A 25329-nucleotide genomic window follows, 5' to 3' on the forward strand; every position below is an offset into this window, starting at 1 on the left:
TGACGAAAACCTCGGCGACCCTCGGCCAATGGTCATATTTGTTGTATGTACATCACGTACAAATAACCATACATTTGACGTGCCCCTCCCCCGCTAAAGTCGGCTAATCCGTTTTTGTACAGAAAATTACAGACAAGGCGTCCCCAGTTCTTAAATTCTCCAAGTATGTAATTAATGCATTTTTGTTCGCCATCCATAAATACTGAAATAGTTATTTGTTTTACAAGGGGGCAAAGTTGTTGTTTAACCGCTCGTGCTAATATTGATACCCGAGCAAGCGAAAGATTCTAAAATTGAACCACGAGCGTAGCGAGTGGTTCGAGAAGTGGAATCTTGAGCGTTGCGAGGGTTCAATGCACGAGGGTTAAACAAAACAAACTCCGAGTAAAACACAAAATTTTTCACCACACCAACACGAGGACACTCCTGACTATGAAATACCAAAATATTCAAATGACATTTGTAGTAAATATTCTGCTGTTCCGTGTAGTAAATATTCTGAATCGCGCTATCAAGATTTTTCTTAGATGAATCAGGTCAGACACCCGAGTAGTCCCATCCACTTCCTATCGGAATTATATATTTGTTCGGTTGGGCACCAAAAGGGTGGTTTGTAACGGAGTGAAATTTTTCCTTCAGGAACAGAAAGTTACGGATCAGCGCCATGTGTAGAGAGGGCTGGTAGAGCAGGTAGAGGGTGCCTAGTTGTTAAGTTAATCTTAAACCCCTTATTCATAAACGTGTACTAAAGTTACGATGCCGCTAATAATCATCCGACGTATTGGTATGATGGAAAGGGATAAACGATGATTAGCTCCGCTAATCTAATTAGCGGCATCGTAACTTTAGTACACGTTTATGAATAAGGGAGAAAGTATCTACAGTTTACCGCATCCGACCGCGACCTCCTAGGTGCGTTGCACGTATTGATAGTGTGTAAGGTGGACGCCGTACGTGCGTTAAGGACGCAGTTATAAGAGCGAGCAAGAAATATTTTAACCGCACCACAGTGCAGTAGTCTGTTACGGCTATAAGAAAAATTGATAGCGCGATTCAGGATCTTTACTACAGAGTCTGTAGCAAAGTTTGATTACCCCTCTTGCCTTGAATAATCATGACAACTTCATGTTTAAACTGAATATATGTGGAGCATATCTGCTCCCAAGCATATCATAGGTTAAACTACTTTGCCCCCTAGTAAAAATGTAATACATATTATATACCATCAACAGGGGTGAATAACAGGGACAAAACTTAAAACGTGATTTACCTGACAATTCCTTAAAAAAATACCCACACAAATTGTATATTCTTAGCATGTTAAACGTAAATAAATGAAACCAACAAGTAATAAATTTGACTAACGAAGTCCAATTTTAATGTTAAATTATCACAAATATGTCATTAAGTCTTTAGTAACAATGTCAACATTATTTCGAGATATTAAGTTGAGATCAGCTCAGCTGATGCAGTCGAGATCCTCGCTCGATCGCGGAGAATTTCAAATCGCTTAATTATTGGTATTGGTGTTGACGCGGTCCCACCTCCAAATGGTCCCGTCGTCGCAACATGCCAGCAGCACTTTGCCGTTACGTGATAACGTCACCTGTAAATAAAAATATAATACAATATAAAAGGTAAACAACGCAAAGACGAAACCTTCAATCTCCACTGGACCCGGTTTCATTTAGAATTTAGTACTTTGGTGTCCTAAGACCTAAATGCATACAGGTTTTGAAAGTCGTTAATCATGTTTCTCGATAGCGAGCTCAGTGTTAAGCCAATAAAAGACAGAGGAAATATATTTCCTACAATGATTTTAAACTTTATTTCAATGTGATAGGGTTAAATTTTGCGTAATTTCCGACGCCCTTAGCCCGTTAAAAGGTTAAATCGGCTGTCTGTTCTGCGCACTACACTTTCGTTCCCAACAAACCGCAATCACTTGCTGCTCAATTATCGAATAGGCGGCGCGCTAGTGTGGAAATATTCGCACAGCAGGCATGACTTTCTTGCACGAGCCGCGCGATAGTGTATTCTTTTCTGTCTCTATTTATTATTGTCTGTACCTGTCGCACGGCGGCGACGCAGCGCGGGTGCTGCAGCTGCGCCACCCGCGAGCCGCCCGCCACGTTGCCGAGCTCCCACACCATCGTCTTGCCGCACTGGTTGCCGAGCGCGATCACCTAAAACACGCAACAGTACTTAATAAAACACGTCACCATTCTTAATTTCGATAAAGCTTACGTGATTTTTTTTCAGCTAGGGGGTTCGCTTCCTTCTCCACTTTGCTTACTAACACTATCGTGTTCGTTACGCAATACAAAGAACACTAGAAGATTTTAACACGTTATTAAACCTAAATGGGATGTGTGGATCGGCTAGGCGCTTCCGATAACCCTGTAGTTGCACGCGTCCATAGGCTACGGTTAGTTTCGGGTTGAGACATTTTGATGCCCCGATCATTTCTAGACCAGATGACTATAGAAATAAATGGCCCCCAAGTCCGTGGTGGCATCTATCAGAGTCAAACAATTCCTGACAAGAGTGCCGTAAGCAACTTTTAATTTGCTGATCGGTTAATCAGGCACAGTATGCGATTACCGTGGTAATCGGTTGCTTTCCATCGGCGTGTTTATCACCGTTGTAATAAATTTAAAAGAGGACAGACAGATGTTGGTAGCTCTCCCGCCGGCTTTGGACAGGGAAGCTTATGATTGACGCAGTTTTCGTACAAGGTGCACGAGCGTGAAGGAGATGTTGCCGGGCCGCGGCTCCACCATTGTACTATAAAAAAGAGACTTCCAAAATAGAACACATGTTAGTAACTGACCCGCTGGCTGTAGTCGACAGCGAAGCGTATGAACCAGATCTCGCACTCCTTGTAGTCGAAGCGGTGCACGAGCGTGACGGAGCTGTCGCCGGGCCGCGGCTCCGCGTCCTCCAGCCGGCCCGGCTTCCAGCAGATTATCGCGTTCTCGCACGACTGCACACAACATGGATACCATTAATAGCGTCACCTTTTTACTGCTACTACTATTTCATATAATATGCAATAGGAAAGTTTAATGGACAGTTATAAAATTGCAGTCGAAAGTTAGTCGTTCATTGAAAATTTATTAGAATGTGGTTGGCAATTACCAACTGTGGCGGTCAAAAGATTAAAATAAATATAGCACCTGATAAAATGTGCTACCGTATACATGCGCACATCTATAATAGAATATCTGCGACTGTCGCACGGTCGCATTTTTACGGCTTGTCACCATGCCTGTCACGTTTTAATAAGTAAGTGTAAAATAGACAGGCATAAAAAGACAAGTGATAAAAATGCAACCATGCGGCCACTGCTGGTTTCATATGCAGTAGAAAACTCACGAGTTGTCGCTCACACATCTTGAGTTGATTTGATTGCATAAGTCTGGGCATCCAAAATGATAATTTTGCTGTCGCTATTTTGTAGGAAATTCGCAAATTATGAAAGAAACATTTCATAATTAATAATTTTACCTTCGACAAAATGAGATCACCCATCCATCTGACGCAATCCACATAATTCCTGTGTATGTCCCTCGTCGAGAAATCGGGAAAGTGTTCTTTCAGCGAATTGAACGGTCTGAGGGCGCGATGTGGGTTAAACGAGTAGCTCTGCTTGATAGCCTCGTGCATGGACGGCTTGTCGAGGCGCCAGAGCTTGAGCGAGTGGTCCATGCCGCAGGACATGATGCGCTCGCCCTTGAGGTCGAAGTCCGCGCTGAGGACCTCGTCGCGGTGGCCCTCCACGCCGCCGAAGATCGCGATGCACACGTCGGTCATGATGTTCCACAGTCGGAGGGCGTGGTCCTAACAATGTAAAGTATAAATTATTGGTTGGGTTTATACAGTTTCTTAAATAGCTCTAATTCTCAAATGTGTAAGTTAAACAAATAGTAAATTGGTCATCAAGACTCTATTTACAACCAAATTGTCTCTACTATCTTGAAAACTAACAAGTCTCCTCATGAGACCATTAAACATTAACCCCCTTATTCATAAACGTCTACTAAAGTTAACAAGCCGCTAATAATCGTTTGTCCCTTTCCATCATACCAATACGTCGGAAAGGGACAAACGATTATTAGCGGCATCGTAACTTTAGTACACGTTTATGAATAAGGGGGTAAGTGTGGAGTACAATACCAACCTTGCTCGCCGACAGCAGCAGGTTAGGGTCCTTGGGGTGGAACTTGACCTCGTTAATGGCGTGTCCGTGGCCAATGTAGTGCTTGATGCAAGTATGCGTGGAGGGCTTGAACACGCGCACGACGCCGCGCGACCCCGCCACCGCCAGCAGTGGTAGCCCTGTTTCCTCTTCGTAAGACCAGGCACATGTGTAGAATGTTTCGTCCACCTGAAGTATTTTACTAATGCCTATAGGCTGAGTAGGTCTACCTCTACCTACTAGTTGTTTTTGAGAATTACTGCACCATACGAAAATGCTGGTTATTGAAGGTATATTCCCATCTGTCCCTGCCGGGCACAGATGGCAGTTGGTGTTACATACAAATCATTCCCATCTGTACCCGCCTCTTGTAAGGTGGTGGTCACGTGGGGTGGGGAGGGATGGGAATACACTTTATTGAGCTGTTGATTGCTAAAGGTGAGCCTGTAAGAAGGCTTCTAAGCTTACAAACTTTAGGGAACTACAATCTAAGGCCTGAGAGCCAGATCCATCTGCAAACCCTTTCTTAACACCTAAAGAAGGATTTAAGAGAGTCAAAGGCCCGGCCCTCGGCTCTAAGGTCAAAAAGTTTGGAGACAACTGACAAGCAAACTAAGCTTGAAATTAACATCTAATCCACTTAATCCATTTAGGTGCATTCTATATGGCTATGAACTGGACAGATCCATTACATCTTCCTGTCAATTTTTAAAGGAAAGGGGACAAGGCCACAGACCACTTCTCCATACAAAATTAGTTTCCATTTTCCTCTCGGGACATTATATTAACATTATTGTGTATAAATATCTTTCATGATGATTATACAGGGAGGAAAGAGGGGACTATGTTTGTGAAGAGAAGCGTTCATCATCATAAGACATAGTGGACCTGTATACTGGACTTCATTTCCAGTTGGGACATTCACATTTTGCTTGTTGGGCGAGATAATAAAGCTAGCTACTCATTACATGTAACTTACATCAGGATCTGCATAGCACTGTAGCAACTTAAATCCTCCAGCTTCCGGACACTCATAAATGGAGACTCGGTTGCTGCCCACCACCGCGAACACCTGCGGCTCGTCCTCCCCCAGATGGTGGTTGAATTGGCAACCAAACAGTGGCTGGCCATGGTCTTCTTTGGCACTACAACTATTAGACAGAAAGTTTATATGACAAATGTTTTCATCATGGGCATTGCCTGCTGGCAGAGTGTAACATTTGTGAATCGGCCATAGCAACACCCCCACCCCCAGCCCATCAGCTGGTGACCCCTTGGTTTTCATACCAAGAAGAAGTAGACAAAATTATAATTATACTCTGGGACATAAACTTGTCCTTTAATGATTTGCTTCTGCCATTAAAGAATTGAACATATCGGAGTGGGCGCTTATTCTCTTTAATATGTGTATGCTATCTTACTTGAACTTGTATGGTGGTTTCACTGGCTTTGGGACAGTTTTCTTTTTCCCGCGTCTCCGCTTTTTGGCACGAGTGTTCGTTGGAGTCTCACTTCTGGAAGTGTTGTCAGTGTTTGATGTGCTGTCTACGCTAGATGTGTCGTCCTAGGTAAAAATATTATGATTAATTTTTAATTGGTGCACTTACATACTGTACTTCCTGCTGTAATCGCTTTGAAAAAGTTTCTTAAAGCACTAAGTGATTAAATACCTTCCTTTGAGGAAATAGATGTTGTCGATATCACTGAAAATTTACCGCAACAAAATCCGTTAAGGAAGCCTCTTTGTTTGGTTAAATATAACATGATACTTACAGCTTCATTGTCCGACAAATTCATGTTGGTTAATTTTTATGTTGCAATTTCACGAAATAATTTGAAATGTTTATTTCAACAATGGTTTAAATTCTTATAATGAATTAAATACATCAGCTGATATTTTAATATCACCACAACCACAAAAGCGTCCTCCTATACGTCCTAACTTATACCACACGTCAAATGTCAAATTTTCGCGGGAGAAGACTTACGGATACGTTCCGAAATTATGAAATTGAATATTCATACCAAAATCCATAGAGTAAGACCAAGATAATTCTGCAGCGATTTCAATCCGAGTCTGTGCAAGTGTTATTTTAAACGTCAAACTTCTATGAAATTATGTCGTGTAAGAAACGGAGCGTCCCTAGTCGCGATAACTTTGTCTCCTTCTCGCAGTATTAAGATTAAAGAAATAGCAAATATTATTTTGAAGTCGGAAATGTCAATGTGTCAATCATAATTTGATTCGCTTTGTCGTTACAAGTTGGAGTACATTATTATATCTAAAGATAATTACCTACCTAATACATTATGTCATTGAATAGTAGTAAATCATGTGGCTGTGACAATATTACAACAGACTTACTAAAATTGAATGCATCTTATTTATGTTATCCCCTGTGCCATATTATAAACCTCTCATTTCAACAAGGTATTTTTCCGGATCAACTTAAATTATCAAAAGTTAAGCCTCTGTTTAAAAAAGGTGATCGCAGCAATATCAATAATTACAGGCCAATTACATTAGTTTCTGTTTTATCGAAGATAATGGAAAAGGCCATGTGCGTCAGATTAACGGATTTTTTTGACAAACAAAATATATTTCATCCTAATCAGTTTGGTTTCAGAAAGGGTCGCTCAACTGAATTGGCATGTTTCAACTTTATCAAGTATGTAACTGAAGCTATTAATAATAAAGTACCCATTATGTCAATATTTCTAGATCTAAGTAAGGCATTTGATAGTGTAAATCATTATATACTTTTAAGGAAATTGGAAACCTATGGCATAAGGGGTCCTGCGCTTGCATGGTTTAAAACTTATTTAGAAGGTAGAAAGCAACGAACGGAGATCTCAAAAATAGTCAAAATTGGAAACAAACTTGTAAGAAAAAACTTTATTTCCGATTTTCGTGAAAATCTGTGGGGAGTACCACAGGGGAGCAATTTAGGCCCGTTGCTGTTCATAATTTATATTAATGATCTCCCTCAAGCAACCACCCCAGAGTGCATCTTATTTGCAGATGATACGACTGTGATGGTAAAAGGCGATGAAATTTCTTCATATGAAGAAAACATAAATAAGGCTTTAGGTGAAATATGCCAATGGACTAGCCGCAATAATCTCAATATTAACTTAAGTAAAACTCATTTTATTCAATTTCAATCATACAATGCACAAACAAGACAATTAAATGTTATTTGTGATAATACAGAAATAGAGAATTGTGATGACATTAAATTTTTAGGTTTACATATAGACAAGAATTTAAACTGGAAAAATCATGTGGATTTCGTGTGCAAGAAGTTGGACAGTTTCGCATTTGCCATAAAAAAACTTAGAATGACTGTCTCTACTGAAGCTGCTATCACGGCATATCATGGTTATATATCATCATTATTGAACTATGGGCTCTTGCTCTGGGGGAATTCCGTAGACGTAATTAGGGCTTTTATTAGACAAAAAAAATGCATTCGTGCTATAGCTAATATTTCAATCACCGAGAGCGCTAGGCCCATCTTTAAAAAACTAAATATTTTACCGCTAACATGTATGTACATAAAAAAAGCATGCCTGTTTGTCAAAAAACATCCTGAACTCTTTAGATGTAGGTCTGATGTTTTTGCAGGTAACCAAAGAGCTCAATACATGGGCCTATTGTACCAACCTCCTTGTCGTACTGCGATCTATCGTAAAAATGCATATAATATGTGCATTGTACTGTACAACAACCTTCCTCAAGACATGAGGCAAATGGAATATAAAAAATTTGCATTAGTGATCACTAAATGGCTAAATGAAAATTGTTTTTATAGTATCCAAGAATTTATGAACTTTCAATTGTACAACTAGCTAATAACTAACATTACTATTTACATAATTATTGACTGATTTGAATTTATTTTATTTGCATTGTAATTTATTCGTGATTATTGTATTAATTTTAATTTAAGTATTATAGTTAAGAAAATGTTATCTCATTGATAACATTTTCATATTAGTTTGTATAATTTTTGCATGTCGTTCACCGACTGAATACTCTATTACCTAATGTACCTTAACACCTTGTACTGTATGTTGTTTTTTAAGTATTCTGGCAAATAAATTAATTCTGATTCTGATTCTGATTCTAATAATTAAATACCACTCCTTACGAATGATTGGTGTTTTTTTAAGATAATTGAGATTACCCGAAAGTGTTGGCTAATAAGCTACCATCTTTACAAAGAAGACTGAAGATCTCATGATAATCCCCAACATATCTTCCTTGTGGCTGGCTAGTTGCTGCACCGCTGGCTTTGAAGATAGATTGATGACATGCACAAGTCTGTCATCAAACACGGCGCCTATACGTAAGCATGCTGCTGCTGGGCGCAGCCATCCTGCCACGGAGGACATAGAAGGGCTCAAGTTGGGAACCTACTCCATACAACGACACTCGAATGTTAAAAACAATGAGTTATTTTTGCGTGTTTTGTATTTTAGCGATCTATGGATGCAGCGTTAGTTTTTTAAGTTTTCTCATATTGTAAATACACAAAAACATTAAGTTATTTTATTTACTCTGACCTCTTTTAGATATTTAGATTTAAGTTCGACTACTACGACTCCCACCGAACGGGCGGAGTCGGATCGCATTTCACATTTATGTGGCCGCAAGCCGGTCGGCTGCTCGCGGACGCGGAGACGCCTCCGGACGGATTCTATCGCTTCTGCGATATATAATATATAGGCACATTAAAAATGCGCTCCGGTGCGGCCTGACTCCAGCCAGTCGGTGGGAATCGTACATTAGGGTGGTAACTACAGAATACTCGTATTACGGCCGTGGCCTTTTGTAAGGTGGAGGTTGAGTTGGGCTGCCAGATTCATTATTTTGCATTATTTTATTATCTGCGTATAATAAAATGAGGCATATAGTAACAAAAGTGTACTTAGACACCTACTTAGGGTAAGTAATAGGTACCTAAGTACAGTAGGTGTAGGTTACCTTACCCAATCTGAAGGCTTTCTCCAAAGTTTTAAAATACATTGCGTTTTTGTACTACTACTTCACTCGCTCAGTGACCCAAACAAGATCTTGGCCTCTGACGCAAGAGAGCGCCACTCGGCCCTATCCTGCGCCACTTCACGCCAGTTGGGTATTCCGAGGGCGAACAGGTCTTTTAGGACTTCGTCACTCCAGCGGTATCTGGGACGCCCAGACGGACGTTTTCCACCCGGGTGCACCACATACACTCTTCTCACAGCACGATCCTCTCCCATCCTCTCTAGGTGGTGCGTTTTTGTACACATATTATAAATCATTAGTACCCGGATATACCTATAATTAAACCCCAAGACCGCGGTTTATATCCCACAATCAATTGAAGCACGTGACGAGTTTTTGTACTTAGGTGGTGGTTTATTTAACTATTTGCGTATATATTTTTAGGTGGTAGGTTGCATGCATTGACTGTAAAAATACGCGTGTAAGTGTAACGGGTTAGCACTGATTGACTAGCACTTAATTATTTCGTGGATTAGCGAAGTAATATTTTTGTATCAATTAATACGGATTTCCACAAAGTAATTTCTATTAATCACCCTCCAGTCAATTCGCCATCAAACTGTTTGCTTTGTTGATGTAGTGGCACAATCTTAGGCTTTTAATTTTTCTGTCGGGTTTTCATTTAACTTAAGAGAACAAACAAGTAAATGTGAAAAAATACAATCATTTTGTTATTACCGGCATGATATAGATATAGGTATCTTAATAGGTATGTTATAAAGCAATACCACGTACCTACACCTTACCTACCTAGCTAACGGACAAATCATAAAACTCAGGATTAATATTAAAATTACACAGAAAATTGCTGTAGTATGAAATAAATACAAAATACAGAAAATTTACTTTCTTTTAGGACCAAAGTCAACAAAACTTCGACAAAATATGCTTCTCGCGACCCTCTAGCCTCGAAGACAGTTTCTCTCCTTTTGACGTTGAAACGCGGAATATTTTCTCTCCCATAGTGCACTTGTGCTACGAGTTTCGAGAGTATCCCGCGTGGAACTGTCAAACGACAAAATTATGTCGCTTTGACATTTGTCCGCGAGACAGCGGGTTGTCGCGCGCGTCTTATGCTACCGATTCGCGAGAAAGCTCTATGTCGCGGCATTTTCTCGCCTGTCGACTGTCGCGCCCGTCATGTGCTAGCCGTGCTGCATAGTCTAGAAAGAGATATTTTGCCGCCACCAAGGTTGCGTTCCGGTGCGGCCGTCTGTAGATACTTTTTAAACTTAAACTCGATTTAAAAAACAGTTTTTGTTTCGAATTCGCATGCTAGATGTCGTGGTTTTGTTTGATTACAATCCTGAATCGCACTACTACGATTTTACTTGAGAGAAACAGCCCAGACTCGAATTTTTTATTTAATTAACAAATTCCACGCTAGATGGTGCTGTTTCGTGTATTCAAAATCCTGAATAGCGTTATTAAGAATTTTCTTGAGAACATCACGACGAACTCTCGCATTATATGATTAGTTCACGAATTCCACACTAGATGGCGCTGTACCGCGTACTAAAAACCCTGAATCGCAATATTTAAGAATGACCTCAAATTCTCGCGGTTTTTGTTTAGTTACCGAATTGGACGTTAAATGGCGCTGTTCTGTGTACTAAAAATTCTGAATAGCGCTATTTAGATTTTTTTTTATGTAATGACTACCCCTGGCCGCGTAGTCAACGTGCCAATCGTTAACGCTCCGCAGCGTAGCGTAGTCATCTCTCTCTATCACTCTTCCATATTAGTGCAACAGTGACAGTTGCGTTTCGTTCGCTACGGAGCGCTAACGATTGGCGTGTTGGCTACGCGGGCTGGACTCGGGGTAGTCGTATGTCAGGACTCTTCATTACTTAAGAGGGCACCTCTATCGAAGTTGTCAAGATGACGACAGCAATATATTGCAGGCAAGCCAAATTATATGTACTGTTATCCAGAGTGAATAGCATTCGGCTGAACCCTGACTGAATAGAGGGATAACATCCAGGAATGATTATTTCTCAAAAATTACTGACACATTACCATGCGTGAGTAGCGTGCAATTTGTGTGAGTAGTTTTTAACAAATTACTTGGTAAAATAATGCCCAGTTTTTATGCCCATTCACTCCGGGTAACAGAGGGCGCCTAAATGTATTTAAAATTAAATAAACAATTCCGTAGGCTAAGTGCATAGCATTAAGGTGAGGTCAGGTCTGGAGGAAAGATACAGAAATCGGGCTATTTGGATCTTGGAAGAAAACAGGTAGGCGAAAAGTGTTAAATAAAATAAGATCAGGAAAGGCAATACAGTACATATTGCCCGGGGGTGTTCCTTTTACTCCACCCGGCCTCAAAAAAAATAAAAACCACATGAACAGCTAAATACATTTTATTATTATTACTTTTTCATTTTAAATAAGCTACATATAGTATTCCAAGGCCAAACCTCATATCACTGGTCTGATGTTATAAATTTTCAACAAAAAAAAAACAATCTAGAATATTTACATCAAGTAACATAAGGTATGTAAATATATTATATGATTATTACATATTTTGTGCCTGAGCAAGTCGCAACAAGGACGCAGTAGGCTTCAGAGGGAGCAAACGTCAAAATATATATCACGTTCAGTGGAAAACCGCGTCCCATACACTCGACCGTAGTTAACTTGAAATAGACTAGTGCACTTCACTGGATCGACGCAAGTTACATTTATATTAATATAACTATTTTTATTGAATTCTTATTTAGTCTACTTAATCTATGCAACTTAAAGATGTAATCACAGCCAAATACTTAACAATAAAACATAAAACGCTTAATAAATATTCAATAATATTACATGATACTCACTGGAATTAAATTAAAACTGAGTGTGAATACTGACATACTTACGCGTTTACGCGGCATTTGCATGTTCAGCACAAAGAATCATACGGTTAAATAGAATAATTAACTATAACATAGTTAAATATAGGTAGGTTACAATCATTTCCTACCTAAAGTGTTCAATTGGTAACATTAGGTAAGTAAGTATTAAAATTGTAAAGTCTTACTTAATAAACAACAAACTAGCTTTAGATAAAACTTAGTTAACAAAACAATGCCATTTGTAAATATAACAGCACTATTTGGGCCATCCAGGGTTGGCCTCTAACTCGGGGTTAACCGGTTAAACCTGGAGTTACCAGTTAACGGTTAACTCTGATTTAGTGGCTAACCCAGGATTGTTGCAAGTGACCCTTAGGGCCACTTGCGCCATTTCACTAACCCGGAGTTAACCGGTTAAACCGTTAACCCAGTGTCAAATTGTACTGGTAATGGTAAACATGGTAACTCTAGGTATAACCAGTTAACCACGGGTTAGTGATTGGTGCGAGTGACCCTTATTGACAGAGCCGTCATGTGGAAGTTAGTATATTGACGGTTAGCATAGCCTGATTTTCTTTAGGCTGCTTTTACCATGAACCTACAATAACGGTTAACTACGTTAATACAAAACTGTGACTCCATAACACGCCGATTTTTCCCGCGCACACACGTTGACAGCTCGAAGGCCAGGCGGTCATTGGCTCAACCCCGATAAATGAGTCATGTGCCTGCGAAATCTGCGTGATCTGCGCCACAGCTCCGTCTTAGTAACGTGGTGTCTTTGTATTCCTCATTCATGGCATTCCCATATAGGGTCGAACCCAGCGCGCTGAGATGAGACAATAAGACAGAATATGGAACTCGCCAGGTCTGAGCCTATTTGGAAATGTAGCCTCACATTGCTACCGACGCAGCTAGCTGGCCAGACTTCTCGCCTTTCGGTGCAAAAGTATATAGGTATTAATAAATTCACTAATTCCATTGGTCAATAAAATGAGGTTTGTATGGTTCACACAGACACGAGAAAAGGTTTAGTTATCAATGGTCAGATAAGTGTGTTGTTAATATACGCCTAGATATTCTAGTCGTGAGCAGCCGCAGCCTCTTGTGAGTTACTTTAACTAAACAATTCAGTGACCAATGCTCGATGATCAGTTGATCACAGTTTTGTATTAGCGTCCAGTGTAGTCGCTTGCACAGTTCTACGGTCGCCATCGTTGAAATGATGTCTGTTGTGCAAACCTTATGGGTTCAGAAGTGCGGCGCCGAGCATGAGCAGGCGTGGCGCAGCGCGACCTTGAGCCACGGCAAAAAGCGGGTGACGCGCGTGTACACGCCGGGGTACCCCGGTCGCGCGCAGCCGCGCCCCCACGACACGATGCCTGGACACAAATAATGGTGAGTTGACACGGAACTTTAAGCTATCACGTTAAAAAACTTATATATGTACCTAAATGTACTTTATCGAAGAATTGAATTGACAGTTTTTTATTTTTTATACTACGTCGGTGGCAAACAAGCATACGGCCTGCCTGACAGTACCGTCTAACACGCCATTACTTTATGGTCTTCAATAGTAGTTCCACTTCACCAAGTGAACTGCTATTGAAGTGCAAAGGAGTTACTCTAACAAATACCCAAATCACTATAGGTGGCACTTTAATATTTGAAGGCCTTGAAGAATTTGAGTGTTCTTGATTTCTCTAGGACTTCATCATCACGTCATGACGTGATTAAAATGTGACTATCTAACAAAATGAAGAAAAAAAACCGGCCACGTGCTAGTTCGTTTAACTCACGCACGTTCGTTTAAAACGAAAGACTTTTGATCAAAAGTTATACTAAGCATAATTGCTTATAGCGCACTCTATCGGCAAATCGGCTAACTAATTTGCGCTACCTATATGTATGTTAGTGTTTCAGGGATAATTCCTTATTATGTGAACAGAATCAATAATTTTTATTTTATTAAAAAAAGGTGTAGTAGTGTATAATCGTAGAAATGTCAAGTCACTTGACCTAGTAACTAGACTTTGAAATTTTGCCCCCACTTCATATTGGGTATTTTCCATAATTAATTAAAAAAATAACATTTTCAATGTTAGCGTAGGGTTAGCGTCTGTTCATAAATATTCCAAATTTTAAATCGATAGTTTAAGTAGTTCTTGAGATAATTAGCAACGTGACAGACGGACGGACGGACAAAGTCGTACTATAAGGGTTCAATTTGTACCTTTTTGGTACGGAACCCAAAAAAAACATCAAATAGGTCTAGCAGGCTAATAGAAGAAATTGGGGAATTGAGAACCTCCTCTTATTTCAAGTCGGTTACTAAAAGAATCTAAAGGCAGGACAGAGTCCAACTAACGTGCCCATCAACTACTAGGACTGGAGTGTACTGACCGACTAGGGTGTGGTGCGGGCGCGGCAGCACTAGCGGCCCGCCCGAGTCGCCGGTGCACGAGTCCCGCTCGGGCGCGTTGGCGCACAGCATGCGCGGGGTCACCTTACGCCGACCGTACCCTGCCGTCGAGCACTCTTCTTGTTCCCAGATCTTTACTTCCACCTGCAACCGTTCATGTCATTCGTCTGAGGAGGTTATGATGCGATAATATGAAGTTTTGATAGTTTGTCGCAAGGCGAAGTTATTTACTCTATTTTAGTGAGTTGTTTCACTTACTTTCATGGGTATGTTAGATGTAGGTCCTTTTTCTTCTGTGCTTCCCCATCCAGATACGACGGCATCGGCACCAATGAGGAGATCTCCGTCTTCTGTAATAAAAATAATCACAAGGTTATAAAGATAATGGCAACAAAATATTTTTCTGAGAAATCTATATAAGTCTTCCCGTTTTTATAATATTTTCTCAGCATTCGATCTTGTGAGTGTTTTTAAGTTATGTGCTTAGGTACGTATTCTATTTATAGCAAAAAGCTGCTCAATTACTTCCCTAATCCAGATACTTAACTGTAGGATCATACCAAAATCCAACATTGCAAAATCCAGATCGGTCAACAATTGTCGTAGTTGGACGTGGTGCAGTTGTAATTAGTAATAATGTGGAGTTACCGGGCAAGCAGGCTGGTCGGAAGAGGTGGTCCGGCAGTGGCTCCGATAAGCGGAGCACGGCGATGTCGTTGTCGTAAGTGTAGCCGTTGAAGTCGGGGTGCTGGAGTACGTGCGCCACGCGAAAACCTTCTGACTGCGACTCGTTTACGTCGTACTCTCCCACAAGCACGTTTAGCCGGGACGCTTCAACCCTAGAAGTAACATTAACAGAACTTTAGACTAATGTTTAATACATAGAAATGTAATCACATATTTTTCAATATGGGCTTCCGACTCAACTATAATGACTTAAGAAACGCTTTAGGCAATTGTAATAATGAATTCGACCAATCGCATGTCGCCGCCGCGATCAAGAGGAAAAGACATCAGCGCGCTACTATTTAACGATTGCATACCTGCATTCCAACAATTAAATGATCAATGAATAAGAAGTGCGTTGATGTCTTTTGTACTATCTTTTTTATCTACTGAGATTAATTGCCTAGTTTTGTTTCATTATTTAGATATTTGTAAAAAAAGTATTATTTTAGTTGACTCGTAGAAAAAGTATTGTACCTATGTCAATAGTAATATACAAGCTCGTAGGTACCTTACTTAGGCCACTCAGCAAGCCTCCTAGCATACACACGTTAATTGACTGAAAAGCTCTCTATTACATCACGATTGTATAAAATACTATTAACTTTTTAAAATGTGAACGAAAACGTTTTAAAGTTTTCACTTTCCACCTCTTGACCCTTTCGCGCACGGCAAAGGGCCGGGCCGCGATGTATGCACACAGTGTCATAAAAATAACTTAAGGTGTTACTCAGTATATCTATGTGCTATACGGGTCTTTAGTATAGTTTAGTGTATTCTGGAGGTATTTTATAGATAATTTAACTGTTTTATAAGGCGATGATTAAATTTTATTTCTTTGAGTAGGTATCGTAGCTCGGCCTCGGTCTGAGCGGACCAGTGAACGGAAATAAAAACAAGCTGACTCAACAATTTGTGGTTATGATCTGAGATTTGTGGTGAGATGAGACTATTGAGAGTCATCCTTTTATTGTTTTCAATCTAGGTATGCCCTACAAAGTTGTGTGAATTATATTACCTTTATATAGATTATATATGTATGTACCTCGACAATACATAGGTATATATTGTCGAGGTACATATATATAATCTACGGAGCTACTGAGTTCCATTGTGTGATCACTTGCTCCGTTACCCGTTAAGCCACGACAAACTCGTTAACATTCAGACAGAGTGTGCAGAGAGAATCGATTCGCGTCGACCTATAGATAAAAACTGATCTTGACCGTCTTCGGCCTACCTTGAAAATGAGTGCAAGGAATGTGTATATTAACGCGTCTTGTTCACTAGAGAAGACTATGTGCCAACGAGTCTCGAAATGTAAACGCCAGTCTTGTTCCGTAATCCGATCGGAAGTCACCTGCAAACTATATTAGGCTTTAAAGTTGTGTTCATTGGCTACAGTGGCTGCAAAACAGGCGGGGCTTATGTATGTATACCACCGATGTAGTATAAAAAACGGACGTCAGGCTGTTTATGTCAACACCTAAACCCGTTGATGGTTCTGAAGATTAAAAACTAAAAGATCATGGGAGCGTGGGGTCCGCTTGACAACTAATCCCCAGAATTGGCGTAGACACTAGTTTTACGAAAGCGACTGCCATCTGACCTTCCAACCCAGAGGCTAAACTAGGCCTTATTGGGATTAGTCCGGTTTCCTCACAATGTTTTCCTTCACTGAAAAGCGACTGGTATATAAAACAATATTTCATGCATAAGTTTCGAAAAACTCATTGGTACGAGCCGAGGTTTGAACCCGCTACCTCCGGATTGAAAGTCTCACGCTTTTACCGTTAGGCCACCAGCGCTTCTAAACTACTCCTAAACGTTCGAATTAAAAAACTTAGTTTTTAGGTGCCCTAGCGCTTAGCTTTGGTTGTCCTGTTTTTCAGCTATATATCAGTCGCAGAAACAAGATATTAAATGAAATAAATATATGAAATAAATAATTCTATATTTTAAAGTAAGTACTCTAAACGAAATCAAGGTGCGCCATCTATCAGTGATTAATCAGCAAATCTGCTGCTTTAATTAACGAACGGCCTTCACTGAGAGACGGTACTGGAGATGGATCGCAATGCACATGCAGATGAGAACAAACATCTTGTGCAACAAGAAAGTGTGTCGGCGAAGTGGGTCGCGCCCTGCAGGGCACATCCAATATTAAGTAATTATCGAAACTTATTGTTATGCTAATATTCAGGTCTGGTAGCATTGCCGAGTGATGCCGACCTAAAGTATTCAGTATTCGGCCCTTTCGCACTAAAAATATTTATAAACCTAGGAAAGGACGCATGGTTTATATCGGATGTAAGTTGTGAATGCGATGGAGCTAGCTATAGCTAGTCCATGTACCTAAAGTTTAGTAAAGGTATATCGCATGGACACACAATACATCGCATCGCATCGCATGGTACAGATATCCTGCTCGAACAGAAAGTGAGTGGCCATAATAAAAACTATAAAAAGTTACTTTAACGTTATTAAAAGCGTGCGAATGTAAGCAAATATAAGTTAAAACTCGTAAAAATATTCATCGGATGTCGTCTTCATTTTAACACCAAATAAGTATTAAATTAAATTTTAATGGTAAGTAACTAAACTTTCGTTGATCCGATTCAACCCGGACATATTGCTTTTCGAAAGTAATTGCACCTAAACTGAGAAATGAAAATGGGTAACTTAGGAGGAATAAATCCGTACGTAATAATAATAATCAAATTTATACTTGACCCTACTCATAGTGTTGTGTTCCTGCCGGTGAGTAAGGTTGCCAGAGCTCAACGAGGGGGGTGGGGTTAGGGTCGGCAACGCGCATGTAACTCCTCTGGAGTTGCAGGTGTACATAGGCTTGTTTGCCACCAACGTAATATAAAAAAAATAAAAAATAAGTAAACGTATTAAACCAATAAAATTAAACATTTCAGATTTCAGTCCTTTTTAATCAGAGACATGTCAAACGCTTCGCTTGACAGACAGATGAAGTGTGCGAAAGGGAAGTCATCACGTATATGAACAAGCCATGAGTGCGAAAGAGGCAGACTACATATGAGAAAACGTAACCATTTTTGAGTTCGAAGTCGGCCGAGTCGGACAAGATCATATTGCCGTATTTTTTGATGTGAAAAATATAAGAGAATCAAAAAGAAAAATATGTATGAAGTAATTTAGTGAAGATGGCCCGGTGTCATGTTGTGTGCCGGGTTGTAGTGTTTCAGGGCCAAATAACCCAGGAAAATACTCATTTCACAGGTAATTATGATATTTCTAGCGAAATTTTCGTAACGATATTTTATCAAATTAACACCATAAAAAGTGTAAAAAGCCAATTTATACAGTTAATTATAAGTTTTTCTTCAATTGTGTGTTAATATTTCATCATATTAGTCAATAATTTAGAATATTTTGTGTAAAAACCTATGAAACCATATGACTGTATCGATAACTCGTCGATATATTAGTAGGTATGGAATTAGTTGTTCACAAGACATCATTAAGATATTAACCTTTATAACCGACTTAAAATAATAACGATTGTTATAATACCTTTTTTAAAGGTGCACATGTTTAGCGATAAATTTAAACTTCACTTTCCAACACAGTACTTACATTTTAACCACTTTTCCACGGCTTTGCCGCCAATACAAGGAAACACAAGACAGCGTATACACACCCAACCCAACTTGTCAGTAGGAAAAGGCGCGAAATTCAAATTTTCTTTGGTAAGTCAACTCTTTGCGCCTACTGTTGACACTTAGCATGTGTTTGTGTTAATGACATTGCACATGTTACACCACTCACACCCGCATACGACAGAAATCTGCTTTATCAACGCGAGTCACCACTACGTTAGTAATTTAATCAAGTATTTTAGTTACTAAACTTCCCAGAACACCAAACCAGGTGCGAAAAATAAAAAAATCGCAATGAGTGGCGATACGATTTTAAGTCGACACGAGTTGCGAATTACCTATTCGCAAGTGTATCGTATAACGTTTTACAATACATATGGCCCTTTAAAACAAACACATTTGAGAAAGTAGTCGATAAAGCAGTTAAACATCGATAGATTATTAATATGTTGTAACATGACATCACTATTTTTGTTCGCACATAGACAATTTACGCACACACTTACATTTCATTTTTGGTCACAGTTTTGAAGTTTGACAGTCGTTTTATACTATCCTATTTCTATGGTTTTAATTCACTTAAAAAAAGGGTTAAGCTACATTACCTAGCTACAGTATTGCATACAGGATGGGCCCGAGTAACCCTACCAAATGTAGATTCCGTGTGGCATTACTTTCCCCTCGCCAAAATGGAACTGTAATTTCATTAAGAAACAACGTACCTATAAGGTGGAAGTGCGTGCGGAGTCATGGAAATATTAGGTCAGGTCATAGAGATAAGACACAATCAATCTTGCATATCATTACCGTCAAAGAGAACTCCTTTATCTAAATAAGAATGAGTGATTAGATGACGTCACATGGTGAATGACAACTCAATAATCATCGGCTTTCTCCGTCCATTGTTTGCTGAGCGAGGCGTTAGAGCGCCTCTAACATCTCTTTACCACTAATCAATATGCATATTAATAACATGTGTTTACTTATGTTTAGTTTAATTCTAGGTCTTGCGATAGGCACTTATCATAACTAGGTATAACAATAATACGCGTAGAGTCGTATACTTACTGTGGGTCTACCACGGAACACAAAAATCTAAATCTCGTTATCTGCCTCTCTATCACTCTTGCATATTCGAGCGATAAAGAAGCCAGAAAACGAAATTTCGATTTTCGTGTTTCGCGGGAGGCCTCTGTAAACAAACTATCTTGATACGTCAATGTCATAGTGAAAACTTCTCACAAAACTATTTAAGACATAATGTATAAGTTACTCTATAGTTTAAGTGATGAAATAGTGCTGCTCTCTGGCGGCAGAACTCTGCTATTCCCTATTAGCGAATTTCGGTTTTCGGGGTAGGCCAAAACAAAGAGGCAGAACATAGTAAAGTTATTATTGGTGCCACTGTTGTAGAAAGATACCTAAACTTTACTTGACTGCCTGACCTATGATGACATTGAGAACTCTGTTACTCACTGGGCAACTGTTGAGTCATCCGTCCTTGTCATTCGTGAAGCTCGTCGTATGGCTAGATTCACTAGCCAAAATATGTGACATGGAGGTTTAGACCCAACAGGCACATTGTAGCGTGAATTATCCCTTAGTCGCTTCTTTTCGCTTCTTATCTCTTACAACAAACTGGATAAGTCCTTTGGCAACGCCAACCAGGCAACCATGAAAAATCTCCTGACACTGTTCCCTATGACGCGCCACATGGTCACTTGTGATACTGAGTACTCACCCCTGCACACAGTGCGACGCGGTCAACAGGTGGTCGGCGGCGACGACGGTGGCCCCGCAGATGAACTTGCCATCCTTGCGCAGCGCAGCCAGCCACGGGAACTCTCCCGGAGCCGCGGGCCCGCCTCCGATGACGCGCGCACCGCGTGCCACCCCGCACGCTGTGAATGAAAAGTTTATTTTTACGTAATGTAACGTTAAACGTAGTAAACGCAGTGTGGATAGGGTCTGACAAGTGTATGTTGAGGGAGTACGCTGAAAGCCTGCAGCGAGACATTGAGTAATTGTCCTATATTGCAGATCAGTGGTGCAAACCCGAGTGGACGTCTTTTTTTATGCAGTTTTGGGGAATGAGACATAGGGTCGGTTGTACCCAACCGAATAACACCTTTAAACGTTTGCAAATTTTTATTGTACTTATGGGGAGTTTTATAGTTCACAGCGAGTGAAATGATCAGTCCACTCTAATGTGGTACCTATACATATATGTAGTTGCTAATATATTATTATGTGCTTTAAAGTTCTTGAACGATCGTAAACTCTGCCGACTAACCCAAAAATACGGCACAAATATTACTGACGATAAACTTATGGCCAGACCCTCTATCAAACCTACTGATGTAGATCTTCGTAAAAACAAGAATCTCTCTTATTAGTGGGCTTAGGCTCTTAAACTGGCCTCACCAAAAACTTCCATGCCGTACCGCTCTAAAGCGGCGTGAATTAAAGCCATCCATGAATCACACGCGGCAATAAATCTGCTCCGACACACATTCTGCCGATGAGTTATTCCGAAGCATGCAATTTCATAATTTACCGTCGAAAAGTGGGTTAAGTTGTGGCATTGTCTGATAACGCGATTTAAGGCATGCACGACAAAAAATATATCCACTGTCAATATTAGTGGCCATCAATCGTGACCTAAATGTCTATATAAGACCTAGATTAGTTATTTTTGTTACGTATGCCCGTGTTTGACATTGTTCGCTGCAATCGCCACTCAAACGACCTCTCTAGTTTACCTACTTCAATTATACACCGTGGGCCCCGAAACCCGCCAGTTAACCCTTTATTCCTGGCGAGAGAAAGTTATACATCAACATAAGACCAACGCTGCAGTTTCAATTTTGTAGTGTCGTAAGTAATCACTACTGAGGGCCTAGCTAAGATGCAAATCGTTTGCGCTGTAGCGAACGAAACGAATGTCTCTCTATCACTCTTCCATATTAGTGCGACAGAGAGACATTAGCATTTCGTTCGCTTCGGCGCAAACGATTGGCATCTTGGCTAGGCCCCCTGATATAGCCACCGATTTACGCCTTACCTACCTTAAATTAACTTTTTTTATTCCAATCACTGATTGGATACAATGGTTAAATTTGATCGGTACCTATGTCATATTTGATGAGCCTGTACCTTGTATAAGTTAAAGCTGAAATAATACAACTCTTCTAAGCTTGCTAATAGCTTTATTTATTTTAATAACCACTTGACATGGTGACCGATTACTGTAGTAAACTGACGATGTCACCAGCACAGTGCCATGAAATTTGACAGTGCAATTATAAGGCAGGCAGATTTTGTAGGCTGAAATATCTACTTATTTATAACACAAGATAAATAAAAGAATAGACGACTTTATTGTTATCTTGGCGTATGCGGATATGTAAACACAGTGCTAGATTTCTAAAGTTTTTAGCGAACAATACTTCATCAGTTCGCACCAGGATTAACATGTGTAAGTGGCTCTCTAAAGCACTCGTTGGCGGTGACATAACAATGCAACCGGGTAAAATGTTTATAGAAATTATCTTGAATGAAATTAACGGCCGTAATGTTGGCGGCGTTATGAAACCTTGGGAATGTAAACAAACAGTGACATTTGTTTTTATATATGTGGGTGTAACAGGCAGTTCATATATGGTAAATTATGGTGAAAATTGATATGTGAGCTGGTGCTACCAACAGGTACAGTCAGCATCAATAATAGCGGATGAAACAACGGGCCAAAAGTATCTGCCACCCTGGATAACTTTTCTAAATAGGGATAAATCTCTACACTTCGCGTTCAAAATTATCAGTGAGCCTACCGCGAAAACCGAAATTCGCAAATTGCGGGGATCTTTCTTTTCTTTTACTCTCACTAAGATGTAATTAGAGTGACAGAGAAAAATGCCCGCAATTGACGAACTTCGATTTTCGCGGTTATAGCCCTGATATACTTAGTTTAATTGTTCTACATACAGAGATATATCTCTCTTTGATAAGCTATTTAAGAATGGGAGATACTTTTGAGGCCTAGTCTGATCCGCTAGTTTTGATGCCGATTGTACTTATATAAGGGTCAAATACATTTGGAAAAATGTATCACGACTGTAAAGGTGCATCGTAAAAGTTAGCTTTAGATTCCTTTAACTTTGATGTCCACAGGAAAGATGTGAAAGTGTTAAGGATAGGATTTGGGTCATACAAAAAAAATTGTATGACCCATAAATCGGAGAACTTATAAGATGCAACAGACTGAAAATGATATCAAATTGAGAGTAAAAATTATGGTGATGTAAATATTAAATAAAATTGTTGAAACTAGTGTTAAGACTTGATGTGAATTAAGGAAATGTATTCGAGTACTATTTCACACACTAATAAAACTGTTCAGGGAATATTCGTTTTAATAGGTTATGGGCCCAGCACGCTTACACTGCGCGGTTCCCTATTGTTTTCTTGTGAGTACATACTTAAATATTTCGAAGTCTGACGCAAAAAGTATATTTGTGTTATTAAAAATATATTTTGTGTATGTATACTAGAAACTACTTAGGTGTACTCCAATAAAACGAACAAAGTTTAGTGCAATTCTTAATTAATTACTTTTATGGTAATCGTCATGACACTAGCATCAGAAATGCACGAGGAATTCGTGACAAATTAAAACATGTTATTGAAAACATAAACGTAATTTCAGTGACAAAAATATTTTCATGTAAGTAATAATACTAATTATAAAATACCTGCATAATTGACGATCACTTATTATGACCACAACACATTAAAACACTTTAAGTTTACACTACATAACACTAGCTAACACTTTTATGAACTGAAGTAGTAAGCGTATCGCTGTAAAAAAATGAAAATGGTGTGAGACTGGACACTCACTGCAGGGCTTGCAGGCGGAGGCTGCGGCGATGACGGCGAGGCAACACAAGGCACGGAGCATGACGGCGGAGGCTCGGGCGGCTCTGGGACCGGGGGGAGTCGCCAGCCCGGCTATTATAGGCCGCCGGCGCCGCCGATAAGCCCAGGGCCAGGGAGCCAAGTTCACGGCTACGCGGCCACCGAGCGAATGAACGGCTCCGAGCCATGGTCGCGCGCACCCCACTGCCGAATGCGACGAGCTGCCAAAATGAGACCTTGACAGGAGGTCGGATATCAGGTAGGTACGTATTTTGATTTAACTATTTACTTTTCCTTTCTTTTATAAAATAAAATAAAATTTATTTTTTACAAGCTTTTATTTAACTCACCCTGTTAGTATGTATGTTAGTGAGGGTCAAATTTTGGAAGCTAAATTCGACCCACTTCTCCATTTCCGATTGAGTTGAAATTTTGCACACATATAAATATGTAAATCGGATGATAATGCAATATTGTGATGACATGGAGCTACTCTGATGATGGAGACAGGAGGTGGCCATGGAAACTCTGGGATAAAACAACGCAAACTAATTGTGTTTAGGGTTGTTAGAATTGTCTCAATGAGTATTAGTTGCCTGTGGAAAGCAAAGTACAGTCTGCGATAACATTTTGTGCCAAAAAATTATTATTAATCCGGGTTTGAGGATATATATAGTAGGTTATTATGTCGGAATGCGTTAGTTATTAACATATTATAAAGAGGTGTTACGTTGCGCTACTACGCAGCAAACAGCGCCCATACCGCCATTCAACGTGGTATCGACACCTGCTATTACCATATTTATCACACTATATGAATAGCCATTAAAATGCGGACGAAAGAAAGCTGTTTCATGAGCGATTGAACAAGCCCAGTAAAGGGGAGGTCTGGCTCAAAGGCGAGTCGAAAGCTCTGCAAAGCCGAGTAGCAGGGATTCGTAAAATCTGAATAATTGGAAAACGTACTTGTAACTGGTTTGCCTGAGTGTTCGACTGGCTTGAGCTTGCCGAGTGATTGGAACACATCTTTATCAACTACAACCATATCTGGTGTCAATTAGGGACTTCGTGAAATCGTTGGCTATCCCATTACTGAACAAGTGAGTTCCTTACAAGACTTGTTACTCTTACAAATATAGGTACCTAATACTCGTACAAGGTAGTGTAATATTTTTATGGGACTCACTGAATTATTGTTATATATTTTTAAGTAAATCAATTGTACATGCACCATGCACATTAGATATCATGTCAAGTTGTCGATTCGTTAAACTCGTCAAAGACAACTGCACTGATTGATGAGAGTTTATCGATATAAGTCGGGTAAAATGTTTTACTCCACTTGCTAGGAATAGTAGATTGTTAAGTTAACCAAGGGATGAAAGGCATCCAATTCTGCCGAGGTAGTTTGGCGCTCACGTTCTGGCGCTTTGGACCCACTTCCAGAGCATGAGAAATGAAAAACGTACAAAACACTTATTATTTATTTTACCGCTATCACTAATCACTAACACCTTATAAAATAAAGTCTC

General features: G+C 39.8%; 2 protein-coding genes across 2 annotated transcripts; both read right to left on the bottom strand.

Annotated features, from left to right (window-relative positions):
* Positions 1 to 1348: 1348 nt before the first annotated feature.
* LOC133516322 (polycomb protein EED-like) lies at positions 1349 to 6198 on the bottom strand. Its single transcript, XM_061849198.1, has 8 exons — positions 5975 to 6198; positions 5623 to 5765; positions 5181 to 5352; positions 4184 to 4390; positions 3511 to 3843; positions 2834 to 2986; positions 2070 to 2186; positions 1349 to 1606 (listed from the first exon to the last, which is right to left on the bottom strand). The coding sequence occupies exons 1-8, from the start codon at positions 5996 to 5998 to the stop codon at positions 1511 to 1513; spliced, it is 1245 nt and encodes a 414-aa protein (XP_061705182.1). The 5' UTR covers positions 5999 to 6198; the 3' UTR covers positions 1349 to 1510.
* A 5403-nt stretch (positions 6199 to 11601) lies between these two features.
* LOC133516340 (transmembrane protease serine 9-like) lies at positions 11602 to 25122 on the bottom strand. The gene is made up of 6 exons (XM_061849240.1): positions 23780 to 25122; positions 20622 to 20781; positions 15171 to 15361; positions 14781 to 14872; positions 14504 to 14666; positions 11602 to 13482 (listed from the first exon to the last, which is right to left on the bottom strand). Exons 1-6 carry the CDS (start codon positions 23838 to 23840, stop codon positions 13352 to 13354), a joined length of 798 nt encoding a protein of 265 aa, XP_061705224.1. The 5' UTR covers positions 23841 to 25122; the 3' UTR covers positions 11602 to 13351.
* Between the last annotated feature and the right edge of the window lie 207 nt (positions 25123 to 25329).

The sequence above is a fragment of the Cydia pomonella genome, chromosome 3 (assembly GCF_033807575.1).
Source record: "Cydia pomonella isolate Wapato2018A chromosome 3, ilCydPomo1, whole genome shotgun sequence".
Lineage (NCBI taxonomy): Eukaryota > Metazoa > Arthropoda > Insecta > Lepidoptera > Tortricidae > Cydia > Cydia pomonella.